This window comes from Amia ocellicauda, chromosome 2 (assembly GCF_036373705.1).
Source record: "Amia ocellicauda isolate fAmiCal2 chromosome 2, fAmiCal2.hap1, whole genome shotgun sequence".
Classification (NCBI taxonomy): domain Eukaryota; kingdom Metazoa; phylum Chordata; class Actinopteri; order Amiiformes; family Amiidae; genus Amia; species Amia ocellicauda.
The window spans coordinates 346,168-365,013 of record NC_089851.1 but is presented as its reverse complement, the minus strand read 5'-3'; the positions used below and the strand labels follow the sequence as shown (position 1 = coordinate 365,013).

General features: G+C 41.8%; 1 protein-coding gene across 2 annotated transcripts; it reads left to right on the top strand.

The window, feature by feature from the left end:
* Positions 1 to 815: 815 nt before the first annotated feature.
* Positions 816 to 10,612, top strand: LOC136760564 (lactose-binding lectin l-2). Of its 2 annotated transcripts, none has more exons than XM_066716018.1 (6): positions 816 to 884; positions 1,267 to 1,337; positions 1,800 to 1,894; positions 2,060 to 2,194; positions 3,426 to 3,528; positions 9,279 to 10,612. In XM_066716018.1, the coding sequence occupies exons 2-6, from the start codon at positions 1,277 to 1,279 to the stop codon at positions 9,350 to 9,352; spliced, it is 468 nt and encodes a 155-aa protein (XP_066572115.1). In that variant the 5' UTR covers positions 816 to 884; positions 1,267 to 1,276; the 3' UTR covers positions 9,353 to 10,612. The 2 variants fall into 2 exon arrangements, with proteins under 2 accessions (XP_066572115.1, XP_066572123.1); XM_066716026.1 differs by lacking the exon at positions 9,279 to 10,612 and adding an exon at positions 4,359 to 4,775.
* Positions 10,613 to 18,846: the final 8,234 nt, after the last annotated feature.

The window sequence follows — 18,846 nt, the reverse complement described above, 5'->3', positions numbered from 1 at the left end:
CTCTGACCTCCGCTCTGCACATGCACAGCCACTGCCACACAACACCGTAGTTTCAAGACAACAAGACAGTTTATGGTAAATTGATGATTTAAACACTCTTGCTGTGCTGAATTTTATTTCTGCTGCAACATTGATAATTTGATGAATGGTGAGAGCTAGGCTACACTACTAGCTAAGTTCACTAGCTCTGGTTATCTCACCTGATTATCAGTGGAGCAGTTACTTTAGCTAATGGGTTAAATATGCATTCCAGTGATTTATTTGGGGATGTGCCCATTCTGTCCAATCAGGCATTTTCTATCTTCATTTTTGCATATTAAAGGGATCCTATTTTATTCACTACAACCATCCACTCTTGTACTAAACGAATGCCCAGGAATGTGTCCATATTTAAGCACTTTTGTGGGTGATGGGAGTGGAGAAGTTGTATATATTGTCTAATGTCTTTATGGCAATAAAGTATCACTGTTATCTATTGTGTTAATGTCAATTTAAAGATTTTGACACTAAAAAATGGTAGCAAATATAGTGGTACATTTCTGCTGGATTTTTATTAATTGCCCTCCTTATCCTTGTTTTAATCCATGAGACTGTATTAATTTACAGATAGAAAAGTATGCTAAACATGTTGCTCAAGCATTAAGCCACTGGTTGGAATTAATTGGTCTAATGTTTAGGCACATATTAATATATATATATAATAACTAGGATGCAGTGATACGGATGTTTGTTCTGTCTGTGTGCCAGTGTCAACATCGTTGCCACAGCTCTGAGACCCCTCCCATCCCTGAACTGAATAAAAGAGCTAGGCTCAAACCCCACTCACCACTGACACCACTCTCCACCCAGAGAGAGGGAGACGAGCACTGACTCCCTGCCTACAGGTAAGAGAGACACACCTGTCCTTCACCTCTCCATCCCTCTGCTCTGCTCTGACTGTAGATCTGAGAGAGACGCAATGTGTTCCTGTGTGTTTGAGCAGATTCATTCTCTAGGTGTGTTTTCCCAGAGTGCTTCAGCCTGGACCTGATTGGCTCAGGGCCGGGGACTCGTCTACGAGCTGCACTGGGTTTGGGTTTGTGAGCTCCAGTCACTCGTCCTGTTTGGGGTTCAGCTGGATCTCAGAGAGTTCACAATGAGACTGAAACCCGAACAACTGCAGCTGATTATAGCCTGTTGTGTAGCGCTGTGAGGGAAACACTGAGAATATCCACAGTCATGAATAATCGCTGCCAGAGTGTGTGTGACGTGTCTGTGTCCCTGCAGAAGTGTGGCCATGGTGTTGCTCCAGATGTCCGCACTGCTCTGCACTGTCCTGGCGCTCAGAGTGGCTTCAGGTAGGAGCTCTGCTGCTCTCAGGGGTCCCTGGGAGAGGCTACATAGATTCGATGTTATCTGAAATGTTGGATTTAAAAACAACAGCAGTGAGTCTAACACAAGATACAGTCTTCCATGGGAGTGTCTTCACTGCACTTTCCAATGTTAAGAGATCCAGTCACCACAGCCTGGTCACTGAAACAGGTCAATATTGACCCACCCTGCAGGCCAGAGAGGACAGGCTGTGCCAGGACATAATAGACAATATGTCACTGCTCTTTCAAATATTTAGAGCAATTATTTTCCTCATAAAGGAGATACGTGTCACAATGTCATTCCTCAGTGCTCTGATTGCTGGCTGTTACTGGACTGTCCCAGATGGAAAAGATATAAAGAAACATTGGTGTAAGAAGCCCTGCTGTGCCGCGCCCACACTCATGGCACGGTGCCTGACCAGGCTCTTTGCTCCTCCTCGCCTGCAGATGATGTACAGATAACCTGTTCTCCTGGCTGGACCAGCTTCGATGAGCGCTGCTTCCAGTACTTCAGTGACCAGAAGGACTGGTCTGACGCTGAGGTAACCGTCTGTCTTCTATCCAGGGGAGTCATATGAGAAATGTAATGCTGCGACACAAGGCTGGTTGGGGGGTACATGAGTTTCAACACTCTACCAAGTCTACATGGATAATAGACTGATTTTAAACACATAATCCCCCTTCCCCATCTCTCCCTCTCTCTGCAGGGACACTGTCTCAGTATGGGAGGGAACCTGGCCTCAGTGCACAGTGAACAAGAGCACAATTTCCTCAAGCAGTTGGTCAAGACCAGCGACACCAAACAGAATCCTGCCTGGATCGGGGGGAATGACTGCCAGCAGGTAGCCTGAGTCACAGCAGTGTGTTTACTGACAGCAGCTGTGCACTGCTCACTGGGGACAGGCCTGGTGTTCAAGAATGACGACATTTCCTTTTCTCACTGTGAAGAGTAAGAATGTGTCTGTGCAGTTCTGGCATCAGTAACACTTTGCATTAATGGTGTAAGTACTGAGTAATAACTTATGTGCTTAAAGCAGGGGTTCCCAAAGTGCGGCCCGGGAGCCAGATACGGCCCTCGATGATGTTTGGTGCGGCCCCCCAAAGCCAACCTTCAACCACCCCTTTTCTGACGATTTACTATATTTTTACACTTCATGAACATTTTCTGTTACAAACTGCACATGTAACTTATAAAACAACAATTACAGTTAATACATGTTCCCTAACAGAAATGTATAGGAAATATAGGTTAATTTTGTACTGCGGCCCCCATCTCATGCAACCTCAGGAAATTGGCCCTCCATCACCAGACATTGGGAGCCCCTGGCTTAAAGTGCAGCTGCATGTAGTTGCAGTGTAGGTAATTGTGAAGGAGTGAACCCATCCCTTAACAAACTAGTCATAACTGGTTTAGTGTTAGATTCATTCCTTTTGGTTTGAACAACCAAACTTTTAAATGTTAGTAATTGTAATTATTTTGATATATAAAAAAGGGAAATATATATTAAAAAAGGCAAATAGTTTGTATTAAAATCACAAACTTACCTTTTGAGGAGGAGAAGGGGGAACTGGAGTATGGTTGGAAGCCGCCATGTTGGTGAAGGACATTGGCATTACAGAGGCCATCATGGAGAAGGGTGATAATTTTATTGTATTAAGGTAGCCACACCTAATTCTGTGGCCACACTGCAATGGTTCATGTGTTTATAGGTAAAAAGTTTTGCAATAAAGTTTTGCTTTATTTCCTTCATTTTAATGTTGTTAAGTTTTGTTTTTATTTCATTGCATTAGATAGTATAATTAGTGTTTATTGATCTAGAGATTGTTTGCCATGTTTTGTATTTGTATTTATACTTTGATATATATATATATATATATACAATTCCACTTTACACCTGTGAGTAACTACATTGGAAATTCACAGTAAGTATATGAGTAATTACTCAGTACTGAGCCCATGATTTGCCTCCTGAATGTACCGTGTCACCCGGGCTTTTATACACTGATTGACAGCGTCTCTCACAGAGGTGCTCACTGCTGTGCTGTGTCTCTCCTCTGTGATCGTCTGTGCAGGAGGGCGTGTGGCGCTGGAGCGATGGGACCAACTGGGACTTCACCAAGTGGAACAGCGGAGAGCCCAACAACGCTGAGAGTGAAAACTGTCTGAGTGTCCCAGGTACGAGTCCCCTCTGTACAGAAACCCCCCCCTACTTCCTGTAAAACACAAGCCTCCTGGCTGGGTACACCCTGCCATCCCGGCAGCTTCTCTGGCCGATAAAGAGGAGCCACTGACACTCCAGACAAGGGCCGACCGTGTGCACTGTAGCGTGTGCGGGTACGAGCCCCTGCTCAGATCCCAACCGCACCATCACTGGCTCGACACCTGAGCGCTCCACACTACACAGTGCCACGTGCCAGAGTGACGAATCTGCCAGGCCATCTTTTGAGTTTTCCACAATCGCTGCAACTTGGGAATCACATTCCAACTAACAGTTCATTTTAGAAGCAGGTTGAAAGGTGTCCAAATATATACAGTGAGGGAAAAAAGTATTTGATCCCCTGCTGATTTTGTACGTTTGCCCACTGACAAAGAAATGATCAGTCTATAATTTTAATGGTAGGTGTATTTTAACAGTGAGAGACAGAATAACAACAACAAAATCCAGAAAAATGCATTTCAAAAAAGTTATTAATTGATTTGCATGTTAATGAGGGAAATAAGTATTTGATCCCCCTATCAATCAGCAAGATTTCTGGCTCCCAGGTGTCTTTTATACAGGTAACGAGCTGAGATTAGGAGCACTCAATCAATCAGATTCCAAACTCTCCACCATGGCTAAGACCAAAGAGCTGTCCAAGGATGTCAGGGACAAGATTGTAGACCTACACAAGGCTGGAATGGGCTACAAGACCATTGCCAAGCAGCTTGGTGAGAAGGTGACAACAGTTGGTGCGATTATTCGCAAATGGAAGAAACACAAAATAACTGTCAGTTTTTCTGCTAAGGGGACAGGACAACTGCACCGCATCAAAGGGATGATGGACGGGGCCATGTACCGTCAAATCTTGGGTGAGAACCTCCTTCCCTCAGCCAGGGCATTGAAAATGCGTCGTGGATGGGTATTCCAGCATGACAATGACCCAAAACACACAGCCAAGGCAACAAAGGAGTGGCTCAAGAAGAAGCACATTAAGGTCCTGGAGTGGCCTAGCCAGTCTCCAGACCTTAATCCCATAGAAAATCTGTGGAGGGAACTGAAGGTCGAGGTGCCAAACGTCAGCCTCGAAACCTTAATGACTTGGAGAGGATCTGCAAAGAGGAGTGGGACAAAATCCCTCCTGAGATGTGTGCAAACCTGGTGGCCAACTACAAGAAACGTCTGACCTCTGTGATTGCCAACAAGGGTTTTGCCACCAAGTACTAAGTCGAAGGGGTCAAATACTTATTTTCCTCATTAACATGCAAATCAATGTATAACTTTTTTGAAATGCGTTTTTCTGGATTTTTTTGTTGTTATTCTGTCTCTCACTGTTAAAATACACCTACCATTAAAATTATAGACTGATCATTTCTTTGTCAGTGGGCAAACATACAAAATCAGCAGGGGATCAAATACTTTTTTCCCCTCACTGTAAATATGAGAGAGTGTGAGCGTGTCAGTGGGACTGTGTATACGAGAGAGAGGGTGTGCGTGTATGTGAGAGTGAGCATGCTGGTGGGACAGTGAGTGTGTGAGAGTGAGCATGCCTGTGGGACAGTATGAGACAGTGAGTGCCCTCCAGGGCTGAGTAATTGTATGAGAGTGAGTATGTGAGAGAGTGATTTAAATGACCATGACATATCTGGAGCCCAATTGTTACCCTAGAACAATTATCAATATAAAATAAGTCAAATAAAATATACATTTTCAGTCATTAATCATTTTTATTTATGTATTAGCAGACACCCTTATCCAGGGGGATTTACAAAACATAAGAACATTATCAATGTGCAATATAGTATAAAATTACAGATCAAAACAGAGTACAATTACAAGTTCAAAAGTGTCACTGTAGCCAACTACACCACCTGGTGGTAAAAGTAGGGCACTAAAACAATTAAGATCAGATTTCTACCCAGGTCTGTTACTTTGTGAAAGTGGCATCAAAGGCCAACACTCAGAGACAAGACAGCATATACAATTTTGAACAGGATTTATTAAAATTAAATACACAGAAATGCCCACTGCTTGGCAAGGGTGCAAAGAAGCAAGAAAACAATAAAAGAATAGACTAGTAAAGCCACATCAGCTTGTAGGCCAGCAATACACACCCAGGACCAGAAAGGGGATAGGGGCGGTGTGCATCAGGGACATGCAAACAAGGATGGTCCTGCATGGCTTCTCTAGAATAAAACAGAATACAGTAAAAATCAATAAAACCATGAATCTTAAACTGTTAAAAACGGCCCCAATTCAAATATTGAAAGATTAAAACCCTGTGTAAATAAAAATGACTGCCCAGTGCAACTAGAAAGAATAGCACAAAATAAAACTTATATTGGGAGATAATCTTGGAAGGCTCGGAATCAGATTGAATAAGTGTCAGCACTTCATCTCCATGCAGGCTTTCCCCAGGCTGTGCACTCCGCCGCCAGCTTTAGCCCTGCGTTGTAAATCTCCAAGGTGCTTCTCATGTGATCCTGCAGCATCTTCTCCTGCTTGGTCGGTCGGTCGGTCGGTCTTCCACTCTGCTGTTGGTACCAGCGCGGCCCTCAGATGTCTTTCACTTTCGCTTTCCAGAGTGCTTCCCTGCACTCGCTTCCTCCTGGTCACTCCGGCTGTTGCTTGCGCTCACTCTTCATGCATCTGCCGATCTTCTCCCCTCTCTCCTGGTCTCCATCCAACCTAAATCCTTCTACTTCATCGACCTATCAATTAGAGATACCGTTCTTTCTCCTGGCCAATAACCAAAGAGCTTCAAACCTACATTCTCATGTGGCACATATCCACATGTCCTATCTGTTCACAAAAAGAGTGTTCAATCAAATGTGAGATAATTAAAAGAAAAATGTAATAAAACATAAGTATATAAGTGCTACAATAATAACAAAAAAAGAAAATAAATAGAAACCACCATGTTCAAATAACAAAGAAGGTGCTCAGACAGACAGTGGGATATAAATAGTCACTCCTGTGACACATGCATAAGAAAAATATACAGTTAATACCAGTCCTACATCCTAGATTGTGAGTTAATAATTGCAGCAAATATACATACTGTACTGTGCATAAGTTTTAGGCAGGTGTGAAAAAATGTTGTAAAGTAAGAATGCTTTCAAAAATAGACATTAATAGACATTAATTTGGTCATACCAAATATGGATTTGATGTAGATTTTTCTTCTGTTCACTCACTTTGCATTTAGTTCATTGATAAATATAATCTATTAACATGTCTATTTTTGAAAGCATTCTTACTTTACAGCATTTTTTCACACCTACCTAAAGCTTTTGCACAGTACTATACATGTCACATTCTACTCATAGTCCCAACCTAACCTAAGTAAGAGTGTTTATTTTGAAGTCTAATGTCATGTCCATCAGTACTGGAACTAGAAAACTAGAACCCTCCATATTTGATATGAACAGGATGGGTGTCAGAGGTTATCAACTTATGACCCCCTGTTGGAACTCAACCTTCACCATTGGTTCTTCCCCTTGTGACGAAGGTGAGAGGATCCTAAATGTCTGATGCAGCCTCTTGCAGCAGACACAGCTTGTTTATGGGACGTTCAGATATACTGGTTCTTGTCTTGAGTCGGACAATGCGAACCAACCCTTTCTGATCGGACAATGTTTCAGTCACCCGTCCAAGTTGCCACGAATTACTGGGTGCAGTATCATCAGCTATGATCATTACGTCTGCTGGTGAAGGACAGATTCTTTCTTGAGTCCACTTTGAACGCTTCTACATTGCTTCCAGAACAGGTCTGCAAGGTATCGAACTCGCCTGCATCTCCTCCTAAAATACAGATAACTGATGAAAGAGGCCGGTGGTAGGACAGTCTTTCTTTCCAGGAGTAGCAGATGGTTGGGAGTTTAAGGTTTGAGATCATTCAGATCAGAGGGAGACTAGATATAATGATGTGACCCAGAAGGAGGTCAGACATCTTTTGTTCACAGACAGGGGATCTATACGGGGCCCCCCTGATGCCTAGTAGCAGTAATACATTACAATCTGAATTGTAACTTGCAACAAATGACTTATTTTTTCAGATTAAAAATAATGTATTGTTAATTACGGCTTTTATTTTTAATGTAGTGATTCTGAAGCCTCTGTGCTTGGTGCTGCAGTGAGGTCTCTGCACTGTGGCGCAGGAGACCCGGGTTCCTGGTGTATGGTCTGTTCCTCAGAACTGGTTGAAAAGTTCCAGTGTACTCCAAGAGCTCTGTCTATTGGAAATTGTTCTCTGAGACCTCATGTTTTTACTTCCTTTTGATATTTTGATATTTGGCTATTGATAATCCTCCAAAGTTCCATTACCTTTGGAGTCTTGTCCTCTTCTGGATGTGAGGCCAACACCATATGGCTATTGCTGATCCATTTCTTAAGCTTAAACCATCCCATTGCAAATAATTCCCTCATGTCTGCTTGTTCTGTGGAGATAGACTTGAGACAGTCGTCAACATAGAAGTTACCTCTGACTGAATATAAAACTTCTGTGCTGAATTTATCTGCATTATCATCAGCTGTCTTTTTAAGTGCACAACTGTACTCATATAGCTTTTGTGATATATCACAGCCAGGCCACCAGAGGAATCTAAGGAAGTCCACATCATCAAGAGGAACTCGAACTTGAGGGAACATACCTGTTATGTCTGCCATCTAAACAATAGGTTCCTGGTGAAACCAAAAAACATATTTTTAAGATCAGGACCTTGCAAGAGCATTATTCAGGGAAAAGCCTTGAAAAGAAGCACCACAGTCAAAGACTACACAGATTTTTTTATTTTATGATAAACTCCATGGTGCAGAATATACCAGATTCTGCCATCATCTCTATATAGTTGATGTCGTGGCACCATCTCGGCATGTCCCACCTTAATGACCGCACCCATGAAGTCTTTGTAATCAGCCTAACATGAGAAATCTTTCTGTTCTGCCAAACATTGTGGTTTCTCAGCAATGGTATTTCCTCACTTCGGAAAGGTAGTTTCAGATAGTAATGTCCGCTGTCAAGTGTGGCAGACTCTGAGACTATTTTTATGGACTTCTCCTTCACTTTTAGCTATTGAGATCCTATTGGATCGTGAGTTGTGGCCTACCAAGTTTATCAGAAGGGATGCTGGGTCTGCTGTTGAGTGGGCCATTCACCACCCATGCAAGGAGTGTCTTCATTGCGTAGGGTCCACTATTAATAATCCTCCAAGGTTCCATTACCTTTGGAGTATTGACTCCAATCAGCAGTCCTATGTCAGCATCAATCTGATTTCCAAATAATGTCATTCAGGTATGGGCATTTTCTGACATCATCTTGGGAGGGGATGTTGTCTTTTGTGACTGGGATTTTGCTAAATCTGCAGTGACTGTACAGACTGTACCGGCAGCGACTGTACAGACTGTACCTGCAGTGACTGTACAGACTGCACCTGCAGTGACTGTATCTGCAGTGACTGTACTGATTGTATCTGCAATGACTGTACTGATTGTATATGCTGTGTCTGTACTGACTGTATCTGCAGTGACTGTATCTGCAGTGACTGTACTGATTGTATATGCTGTGTCTGTACTGATTGTATCTGCAGTGACTGTACCTGCAGTGACTGTACTGTCTGTATCAGCAGTGACTGTGTCTACAGTGACTGTATCTGTGACTGTGCTGTATTCAGTGTTGGGAGCCACAGCCAGCGATGCCCAGTCTAATCTGTCTGTTGTGCTCTTTCAGATGGTTCCGAAAGAAACTGGAATGATGCTAATTGTTACATTCAACGCCCATTCCTGTGTGTCTTGAGAGCCTGAGGAGCAGCCAGCCCTTAGTGAGAGGAGGAGAGGAGCAGAGCACAGCTGAAAGCAGCTTTATCACCGTGCCTCACACCTGCAGCTCCAGGGAGTGTGGGTGCCCTGTCCTGGGCCTCTCAGCCACTGTAATTCTGCTTCTTCAATAATTTCCTGAAACATCACCAGTGTGTCATCCGTGTGTTCAGGTGTAAGATTGTGTTTGTGAGAGTGTCTCTGCCTCTGTACCTGTGTTCAGGGGAGTGGAGGGGGTTTGTGTGTGTGTGTGTGTGTGTGTCATTGTTACTGATTACACTGTACAATGCAACATCTTGCTGAATATCTGAGTTGGGTGGCCTGTAACACACTCCTACCACTAATCCTCCGGATCTTTTATTCAAAAGTTTAACTCACAAAGATTCTGTTCTGTTACTGGGATTTGAGGTGATGTGACAGGAGCGGAGCGGAATGTGTTGAGAGACAGCGCTCTGTAGAAGCGGTGGGGCCTGTGGGTAGTTTAAGAGGCACAAGTCACTCCCCCCACACAGATTGTATTAGGAGCATCTTGTTAAAATAATGTTAAAATAATAAGAAATAACAACATATATAAAGAATGAAAAATAAACCAGGCTCCTTAGGGATAATAAATAAATAAATATAAAAAATATAGAAAAATAATCTCCAGTCTCAGCACTTCGGTGGAGTGAGACCTACCTAGCAGCACATAAACACAATACAGAGGCCAGAAGGAGCAGCAACCTTAGAGACGACAGCGAAAGAAAAGCGCAGGGAGACACAGTCACACTAGAGTCACACCGGATCATGCGTGAATCAATTAGGTCTGTAGTGAGATAGGGTTAACACAAAACAATCAGGCACAGAAAAAGAGAGATTGGCTAGAAATAGAGAAAACCGATAAATAAATAAATAAATAAATAAATAACCAACCATAGGGTGAGATATAAAGACCAAACCGACACAGTTGAATATTTGAACGTTTTATTAAGAACTTGCTTCACCGAAACAGTTCACACAGTGATCCCACTGATGCCCTGACAGGATCACACTGCAGTGGAGGGGCTTCGCAAGCAGCACGTCCTGCTCTCAGCACCGCGGGGGGGTTTGCAGGAGCGGCAACAACACAAAACAGACCCCCTAATGACTGAGAATTTATCACCAGAAAACCTGTACAAATCCAGCGGTCATGCATTTCTACCCTGTCTGAGTAACGTCATTCAGTAACATCTCTAAATTATATTCTGTATAAATTCTATGAAGTTCTTATCTGGGTGTCTTCCTTTTTATTGTTTTACACCATTTTTGCAAATACGTGACTCTTGTAATACAAGTGTGAGAAACACTTCTGATTTTCCAATTCTTCAAAAGATCCTTTTCGAACCTTCAATAAACAGTTCAAAACGTCTTTATTAATCATGCACAGTAAACAGAAACAGGGCTGATATTGTACAGATATGTGAGACACCAGATGTATTTCACTTCAAATGTTTAGTTTTGCAAACTGCTTTATGAGACTCATTGTCTGTATCTAAGTAATGTACAATTGTGTTGAAACATGCACAGTGTACTGAAATACATGACATACTGATGTGATAGATTTGACTTTCGCTACAAATGTTGAAATTTGGGAAATGCTTTATTATTATTATTATTATTATTATTATTATTTTTTTTTTTTTTTTGGCAGAATCCCATATCCAGGGCAACTTACAACATCAGTGCAATATAAAATGTATTTTCTATATCCAAGTCAATTCCGGTTGTAACAAAGCACACATAGCAAACAGAAATAGTCTATACGTTATATTCAAAATACTTTGTGGGCTTATTGCATATATCGATTTTATTATTTTTATTACACATAGGTCTCCTCAAGAGGAGTTTAAGTGTCTCTGTATGGGGTGGGGGGTCTGAGCTCACGCATATCCAGAAGCCTTAATGTCCTGCTCTGTTTCAAGAGCCAAGTTTAGCCATTTGGCATTCCTTTTAACTGTATGTAGTCTGGTGATAACATAAAGCTGTTTTTTATGTTTATACATAGTGATAGACTGACAGACAGACACAGCATCACACAGTGCTGACAGACACAGCATCACCCTGAACAAATCTGTCAAATCAACAGCTAGGACCTAACAGCATATAGCAGGTCTTAGTCATCTAGGTTTTAAAATGGCATCGCTGACTCTCATTCACCCTTTCGATAGTTTACTGATCATCTTTGAAACGTAAGCAGTACAAGACCAGTGCAGTTCAGATTAATTTTCTATACAGTGGGTTGATGTAGCATCATTTCCTTCCTTCCTTCATTCCTTCCCACCTTGTGTATGTTATTAACAATAAAGAAGCATTTCATAAAATACATACATCTCTGATTCTTATTTTGTACAAGAACATGTTCTTGTGTCTCTGCTAAATCTGACTTCACTTTACTGTACAACTCGTACCCCAAATAACGTTCAAAATAAGTAATGTAGTTAAAAAGACAAAAGTTATGGACATCAACCTGTTCGATGTGTCCCTGTATACAAATTAAATTAGTATTGTTTTAATGACCTACTTGACTTCTGTACACTCTGAGTCATCCAAAGTTTTGCTAAAAAGGTCTGATCTGGGGAGAAATCAGTGGGGGAGGAGAGTCCAGCTAAAGAAAAAAAAAAAGAAAAAAAAAAAGGAGGCCAAAAGGTTAAAAGCTGCGAGGAAAGCGGCCCGGTACATTCACAGCCGCTCTCTTATCTTAACTCCGTGACACAGATCCTTCAGAGTAGACCGGACAGCACAATGTAACATTACAACAGTACAAATGCAGGGTGTCTGTGTGGTTAGTTAGACGACAACTGTTACGGCTGTGCAGAAACACGTGAGAACTGCAAGGTCTTGATGTTTTTATTTTTGTTTTCTAAAGTATTATCATGTCTATACAGGATCAGTAAACTAAAGGCAACATAAAATAAAATGTTTGTGTTCTTAAAGATTCATTATCACTTTACATTTGTATTGATTTTTGATACATATTAAGAATGTTAAGGTTTCTGTGAGCGCTAAAGACAAATTAAACTTTCCAAATAGCGACATTAGAAATAAACCAAGTTGAAAGTGTAAAGATTGCATCTAAGAGGGGGATTAACATTAAATGACTATGAGATTTAACATATTAGTAATTGTAAGAATAAGTAGCATCTTAATGGTTACCTTGAATTCAGGGCAACACAGTTAATGAACGGGCAGGGCTATTAAGCCTGGTTGAACATTATTCAAAACACAACAGCAGTGATCGTCTGGAGCGTTACACAAATTGGGGGACAGCATTTCTCAGGCTTTAGGGAGATTGAACCATCGTCACATATTCCACAGCATAGGACACTTACTCTCATACCCCGTCATCTGTCTGCATCACCCCTGAAATTAAAAGTACAGCCTCAACGACATACGTTTTCCTGGTCTCTCAAGAACTTTGGTGCCATATGTATCGCTTTTTAACAACACTTTTAATTAAAATTTAATGATTTGTTTTATACTGGTGGGCATTTAGGTCTTTTGGGCCTGATGTAAAAGCAACTTCTTAAGCGGGATTTGACTTATCAGTAAAATACATGCTAAAGACAAAGGTTAATTTAAACAAAGATCAAGATTTTTTTTATTTTGGATTATTCAACCTTAATCAAATACATTATTATAAATCACAATGCTGAATACAAACAGGGAGCCTATGACAAATGCTCAGGGGAAAGCTGCTTTAGATTAGTATGTAATTTCAAATAACTAGATTGAATACCTAAAACACATCAGAAATAACTGTTTACAATGACTTTCCGTCTTTATGACATTAGTCGACTGAAAAAGGTTTTCAAAGTAAGATGTAACTTGCTGGTGTAAAATGTAAAAATAAATACACGTTTTACTAATTTGTATCAATAAAGAAAACTAAGTTGAGGCCCTAAAACAGAGACCTAATAAATTCTTAAAAACAACAAACCATTTGTGTCATTCAAATAAGAAAACTGAATAGCGGGTGACCACAGCCCGGGTGGAAGGGATCTAACTGTGTCTGTGTGTTTAACACTAGAAGCGCCGACATTTCTAACTATCTTCAAGGCCATAGCCGGTCACTGTAACCGATAGCTCTTTAACAGCTGCAATATGACAATCAAAGGCAAACCATTGTATAAAACTCAGAAGTTTTATTCATGAACTTCAAATCCAATATTTGCATACCACAAAAGCCGGGGATGGAGGAGGTTTGCGGGCCCTGGCGGTTTTTGGAGAAGACATTGTCTTCTGACCCGAGTTCCACCCCTCGGCGCTCTTAGAAGAGGGCGTGCCCGTACATTTACTTACTGACGTTATTAAAATTGTGTTTTCGTTCTTTATGTCTGTTAGAATGGTACTCGTTAGTTGTAATGAAGGCTGTTCAAACGTCTTACTGTCAATACAACCAAGACCAGTAAGGTCTTCAGACTGCACCCCCAAGCTATTGTAATGTATAAATTATATACATATACATACACACATAGGTTTGTGCTTAGATCATATTGAGTGTATTTACTTAATCTTAATGCATGAATGGATTATATTACATATTTATTTAAAATAATTTGATGTTTTGTTACAAATATTATTACAAACGTTGCTTTTATTGAAATTTCACAGTTTCTACATATATAGTCTGTGCTTCTTATATAATATATATATATATATATATATATATATATATATATATATATATATATATATATATATATAAGGATTTCTTAAGTTAACTTAGTAACGTTACATTTAATTTATATCGCACGCACACACACACACACACACACACACACCCTTAAAACTTAAATAATTGTATTTATTCAATCTTTACATTTATCTGTTCTTTAAATAATACGTTTGATATATTCTACAATGCAGGAAAATCTAGGTCTTGGGTAGGAGTGGTATTTACTGATACTATGTTGATTACTGAAAGTTCAAATTACATGTTCTGTATTACATTTCTTTTACTTTTGTGGATATTCAGGATTTTCTAAAGTTTAGACCATTTAGCCTGACTTATCATTCTTTAGCTCTGTAAGTAAAAGTTGCAATCTATTACAAATCTATGCAAAGTGGAGGAAGGGCTGAATCTTATTAGGATCTGAAAAAGAAAAAGAAAAGAAACCTGGGGCCGTGATCTCCAGCTTGCCCTCGGTATATTATGTAAACACACACACACACACACAGACACCCCGCCGCATATTGCCACTGGACTCTCGGACAAGCCAGCTGAGAAGTCGCTCAAGTCGCCGCAGCAAAGTATCGCTTTCTCTCGCGTTTCCTCGTTTAGTTAAGTTACATAGACTGTTTACGTGGTTTGTTGTTTAGCTACGAATTGTATATCTTGCACCTGTATTGTCGGAAAAGCAGCGACTGTTAGTTTGTTAGTGAATTTAGCCAGTAACCTAGCGCACTCGACACGCCCTGTCTGCAATCAGAAGCGTTACACTGTAGGCTGTGATTATTTAGCATTTGTGTAACATTACTACGAGCTATTGTTCAGTGTAACTGCGTGTGTCTGGCACTGTCTTTGTCTGTATTCAGATATTAAGCGGCCAGTAATTGTGCTGTTAGCAGTCCTGCGTGGGAGGGAGGGCCATCCTGACCAGCCTTGTGTCATTCAACGCAACACAGGTGTGCACTGTCCTAATTAGTTACAGGTGACATATTTAACAGCCCCCCACCCCTCTGCGCCAGCAGTCAGCGCCAGCAGCCTCAGTGCCCCACTTACAAAGGGCAGGGACTCTAGCTGCGGGGACTCACAGGGGCCACATCTCCAAAGGGCAGGGACTCTAGCTACGGGGACTCCAGCGAGGAGAAGACTGCGAGGTGACGCCGCACAGCAACAACAGGCAACCATGACGATCTCTCAGATTCCCGTCCTGCTCTCTCCTTCCTCTCGGCGTGCAGCTGTGCGCCATTGTTTCCCTAATCCCTCTAACCTCATCTCTCTGCCTCTCCCCTCCTCCTCCTCCCTCTCCTCTACTCCACTCTCTGGAGGCCTGTGGAATTGCCACTCAGCTTCCAACAAAGCCGACTTCATCTCCGCCTTCGCCTCCCACCAGTCTCTGGATTTCCTCGCTCTCACCGAGACATGGATCTCCCCGGACAACTCAACCACCCCTGCTGCCTTATCCTCTCTCTTTGTCCTGTCCCACTCCCCTCGTCTTACTGGACGGGGAGGAGGAACAGGGCTCCTGCTCTCCCCTTATCTCCTCTTCTCTGTCCCCCCTCTTCCCACAGTACTTGTAATATTAGTCCTCTATCCCTGCTAGATAGCACTTCAGCTTATTATGCTCCTCGTGTTCTTGAGTGTTTTCCTCCTTGCTCCCTTCCCCATAGCCCTCGTCTGTGACCCTACATCTTGATAGCACTTAGCTTTCACCGTCCAGGATGTAGGACCTCACTTACTGTACTTGTGTGAATTGTAAATTGGAATTTGTAAAATGTATTATTTTGAATTGCTATGTTTTAGCGAAGTTGAATTTGTAATGATTGATGCCTTGTACTTCTCTGTATTTATGCACTTATGTTGTAAGTCACCCTGGATAAGGGCGTCTGCCATGAAATAAAAATAATAATAATAATAATAGCAAAGTATAGGAAGGGCTGAAACTCAGTGTTCAGAGGGCAGTGATCTCCAGCCTGCACTCAGTATATATGTAAACACAAACACACACACACACACACACACACACACACACACACACACACACGCACACACACATATACTTGATCATTGTATTTATTCAAGCTTTACATTAACTTTTTCTTTAAATAAGGTGAAATGTATTGTATTGTGTAGTAGTAGGTTATATTGATTATATTGTTTATTTCTCTTTCCATTTCTTTTAATTTAATCTATGTTCAGGGTATCTGGGCACGTATGTTTTACACCATCTCTTGGTGAGAAGACCTCTTCTAAAACAGTCGAGATCTCTAGACATTTGTCATTATTACTAAGTAGCTCCCTGTGAAGAAATTACTTGTTTAATAGTTTCTCTTTCTTTCTTTTTTATATTTATTTATTTATTATCCCTAAGGAGCCTGGTTTATTTTTCATTCTTTATATATGTTGTTATTTCTTATTATTTTAACATTATTTTAACAAGATGCTCCTAATACAATCTGTGTGGGAGGAGTGACTTGTGCCTCTTAAACTACCCACAGGCCCCACCGCTTCTACAGAGCGCTGTCTCTCAACACATTCCGCTCCGCTCCTGTCACATCACCTCAAATGTAAAGAGACCCCTGTCTTCAGTGCCCTGTCTACTCCGCCCCCAAATATTCAAATTCTTCAAACCAAACTCTAATCTGATAGGCTATTTCTTCAGTATCCTGTCAACTCTGCCCCCAAATATACTAATTCTTCACCGAGCTAAGGTTACAAAAGACGTAGACATCTCCTCGCCACCCCCTCTAGCTCAAAAAGCTCCAGACTGACATAACCGTTGTCCATTTGAAAGAGGTATCCCCTTTGGCCCTTAGGTCAAAATATCTATGTTACTAAATAATCAGGAGGGCTTTAATACAACTCTTTTGGAGCTTCACTCGTGTAGGGAAAAATAGCTATTTTACTACAGAATCAGTCTGGCTTAAATACAAATCTTTTGGAGGGTTTGAAAAACAGTTGAAGACCCCCACCCCCTGTACAATCCTACAGTGCCCTGTCAACTCCGCCCCCAACTATTATAATTCCAGTACCCTGTCAACTCCGCCCACACATATGCTAATTATTCAGTGACACTGGAAACACGCCCTCTAGGAAGGGACCCTCAAGTTCAACTCCAGTTCAAGGTCAAAAGGTCAAATCCCCCTCAACCACCCTTAACGAGTGCCCTATATTACTACTCACGTGTTAAACTTTCTAATCTCATATTTGTGATAACTAGGATGCAGTGATATGGATGTGCATTCTGTCTGTGTGCCAGTGTCAACATCGCCGACCACAGCTTCGAGACCCCTCCCGTCCCTGAACTGGATAAAAGGGCTGGGCTCAGGCCCCACTCACCACTGGCACCAGTCTCCACCCAGAGAGAGCGAGACGAGCGCTGACTCCCTGCTGAGACGAGCTACGATCCTGAGAAAGAGACGAGCACTGACTCCCTGCCTACAGGTAAGAGAGACACACCTGTCCTTCACCTCTCCATCCCTCTGCTTTGCTCTGACTGTAGATCTGAGAGAGACACAATGTGCTCCTGTGTGTTTGAGCAGATTCATTCTCTAGGTGTGTTTTCCCAGAGTGCTTCAGCCTGGACCTGATTGGCTCAGAGCCGGGGACTCGTCTACGAGCTGCGCTGGGTTTGGGTTTGTGAGCTCCGGTCAGTTGTCCTGTTTGGGGTTCAGCTGGATCTCAGAGAGTCCACAATGAGCCTGAAACCCGAACAACTGCAGCTGATTTTGCAGCCTGTTGTGTAGCGCTGTGAGGGAAACACTGAGAATAACCACAGTCATGAATAATCGCTGCCAGAGTGTGTGACGTGTCTGTGTCCCTGCAGAAGTGTGGCCATGGCGTTGCTCCAGATGTCCGTGCTGCTCTGCACTGTGCTGGCTCTCAGAGTGGCTTCAGGTAGGAGCTCTGCTGCTCTCAGGGGTCCCTGGGAGAGGCTCCATAGATTCGATGTTATCTGAAATGTTGGTGTAGGAGCCAAACATCTTTAGGATTATTTTTTAGAAGAACTAAGACTTATTATATTATTATTACCTTTATGTTATGAAATATAATTTGGACAGGCTTATATATATATATATTTTTTTTTTTCTGGACACTCGCTACTGGAGTTGATTGACAGCTTGACCTCGCCCACTATTTTGGGACGCTGAACATTTGGGAATGTTGGATTTAAACACAGCAGTGGGTCTAACACACAAGATACAGTCTTCCATGGTAGTGTCTTCACTGCACTTTCCAATGTTAAGAGATCCAGTGTGATATAAAATCACCGCAGCCCGGTCACTGAAACAGGTCAATACTGACCCATCCTGCAGGCCAGAGAGGACGGGCTGTGCCAGGACATAATAGACAATATGTCACTGCTCTTTCAAATATTTACAGCAATTATTTCACACTTCTCTGCCCAGTGAAGAATCCAGACAAGGGCAGAAACCGTGCACTACAAACTGTTTAGAATCACAATTAGTTTAAATTAATACAGTATGAATGCAATACCATTAACTTGGTAATAACAGTATTCTTTGAATTAAAATATATATGTATCAGCCTTTTATAATATGAATAATTCAGTGTTAATAACTTTTTCATTAATAAGTCACTGAAGAATCTCCTGATCTCCTTCCTCAAAGCAGCTGCTTTTAATTGACTCTGGTGCCCTTGTGGTGCTTGTTCCTTGTTTGTTCAGTAAGTGGTTTGACTCTAATGGGCAGCTGGCGAGCAGTGCTGGTCTGAGGCTGGGTGGTGTTAGTGGGGTTAGGGGCAGCGAGCCTCAGGGCCAGCTGACTGAGGGGCTGTTTCT

What these genes read in the sequence shown, in the direction of transcription:
- LOC136760564 (XM_066716018.1), top strand. Translation starts at nt 1,277, where the DNA reads ATGGTGTTGCTCCAGATGTCCGCACTGCTCTGCACTGTCCTGGCGCTC. An exon ending in AGGACTGGTCTGACGCTGAG is followed by an intron (nt 1,895 to 2,059) that starts GTAACCGTCTGT and finishes CTCTCTCTGCAG; the next exon opens with GGACACTGTCTCAGTATGGG. An exon ending in AAACTGTCTGAGTGTCCCAG is followed by an intron (nt 3,529 to 9,278) that starts GTACGAGTCCCC and finishes GTGCTCTTTCAG; the next exon opens with ATGGTTCCGAAAGAAACTGG.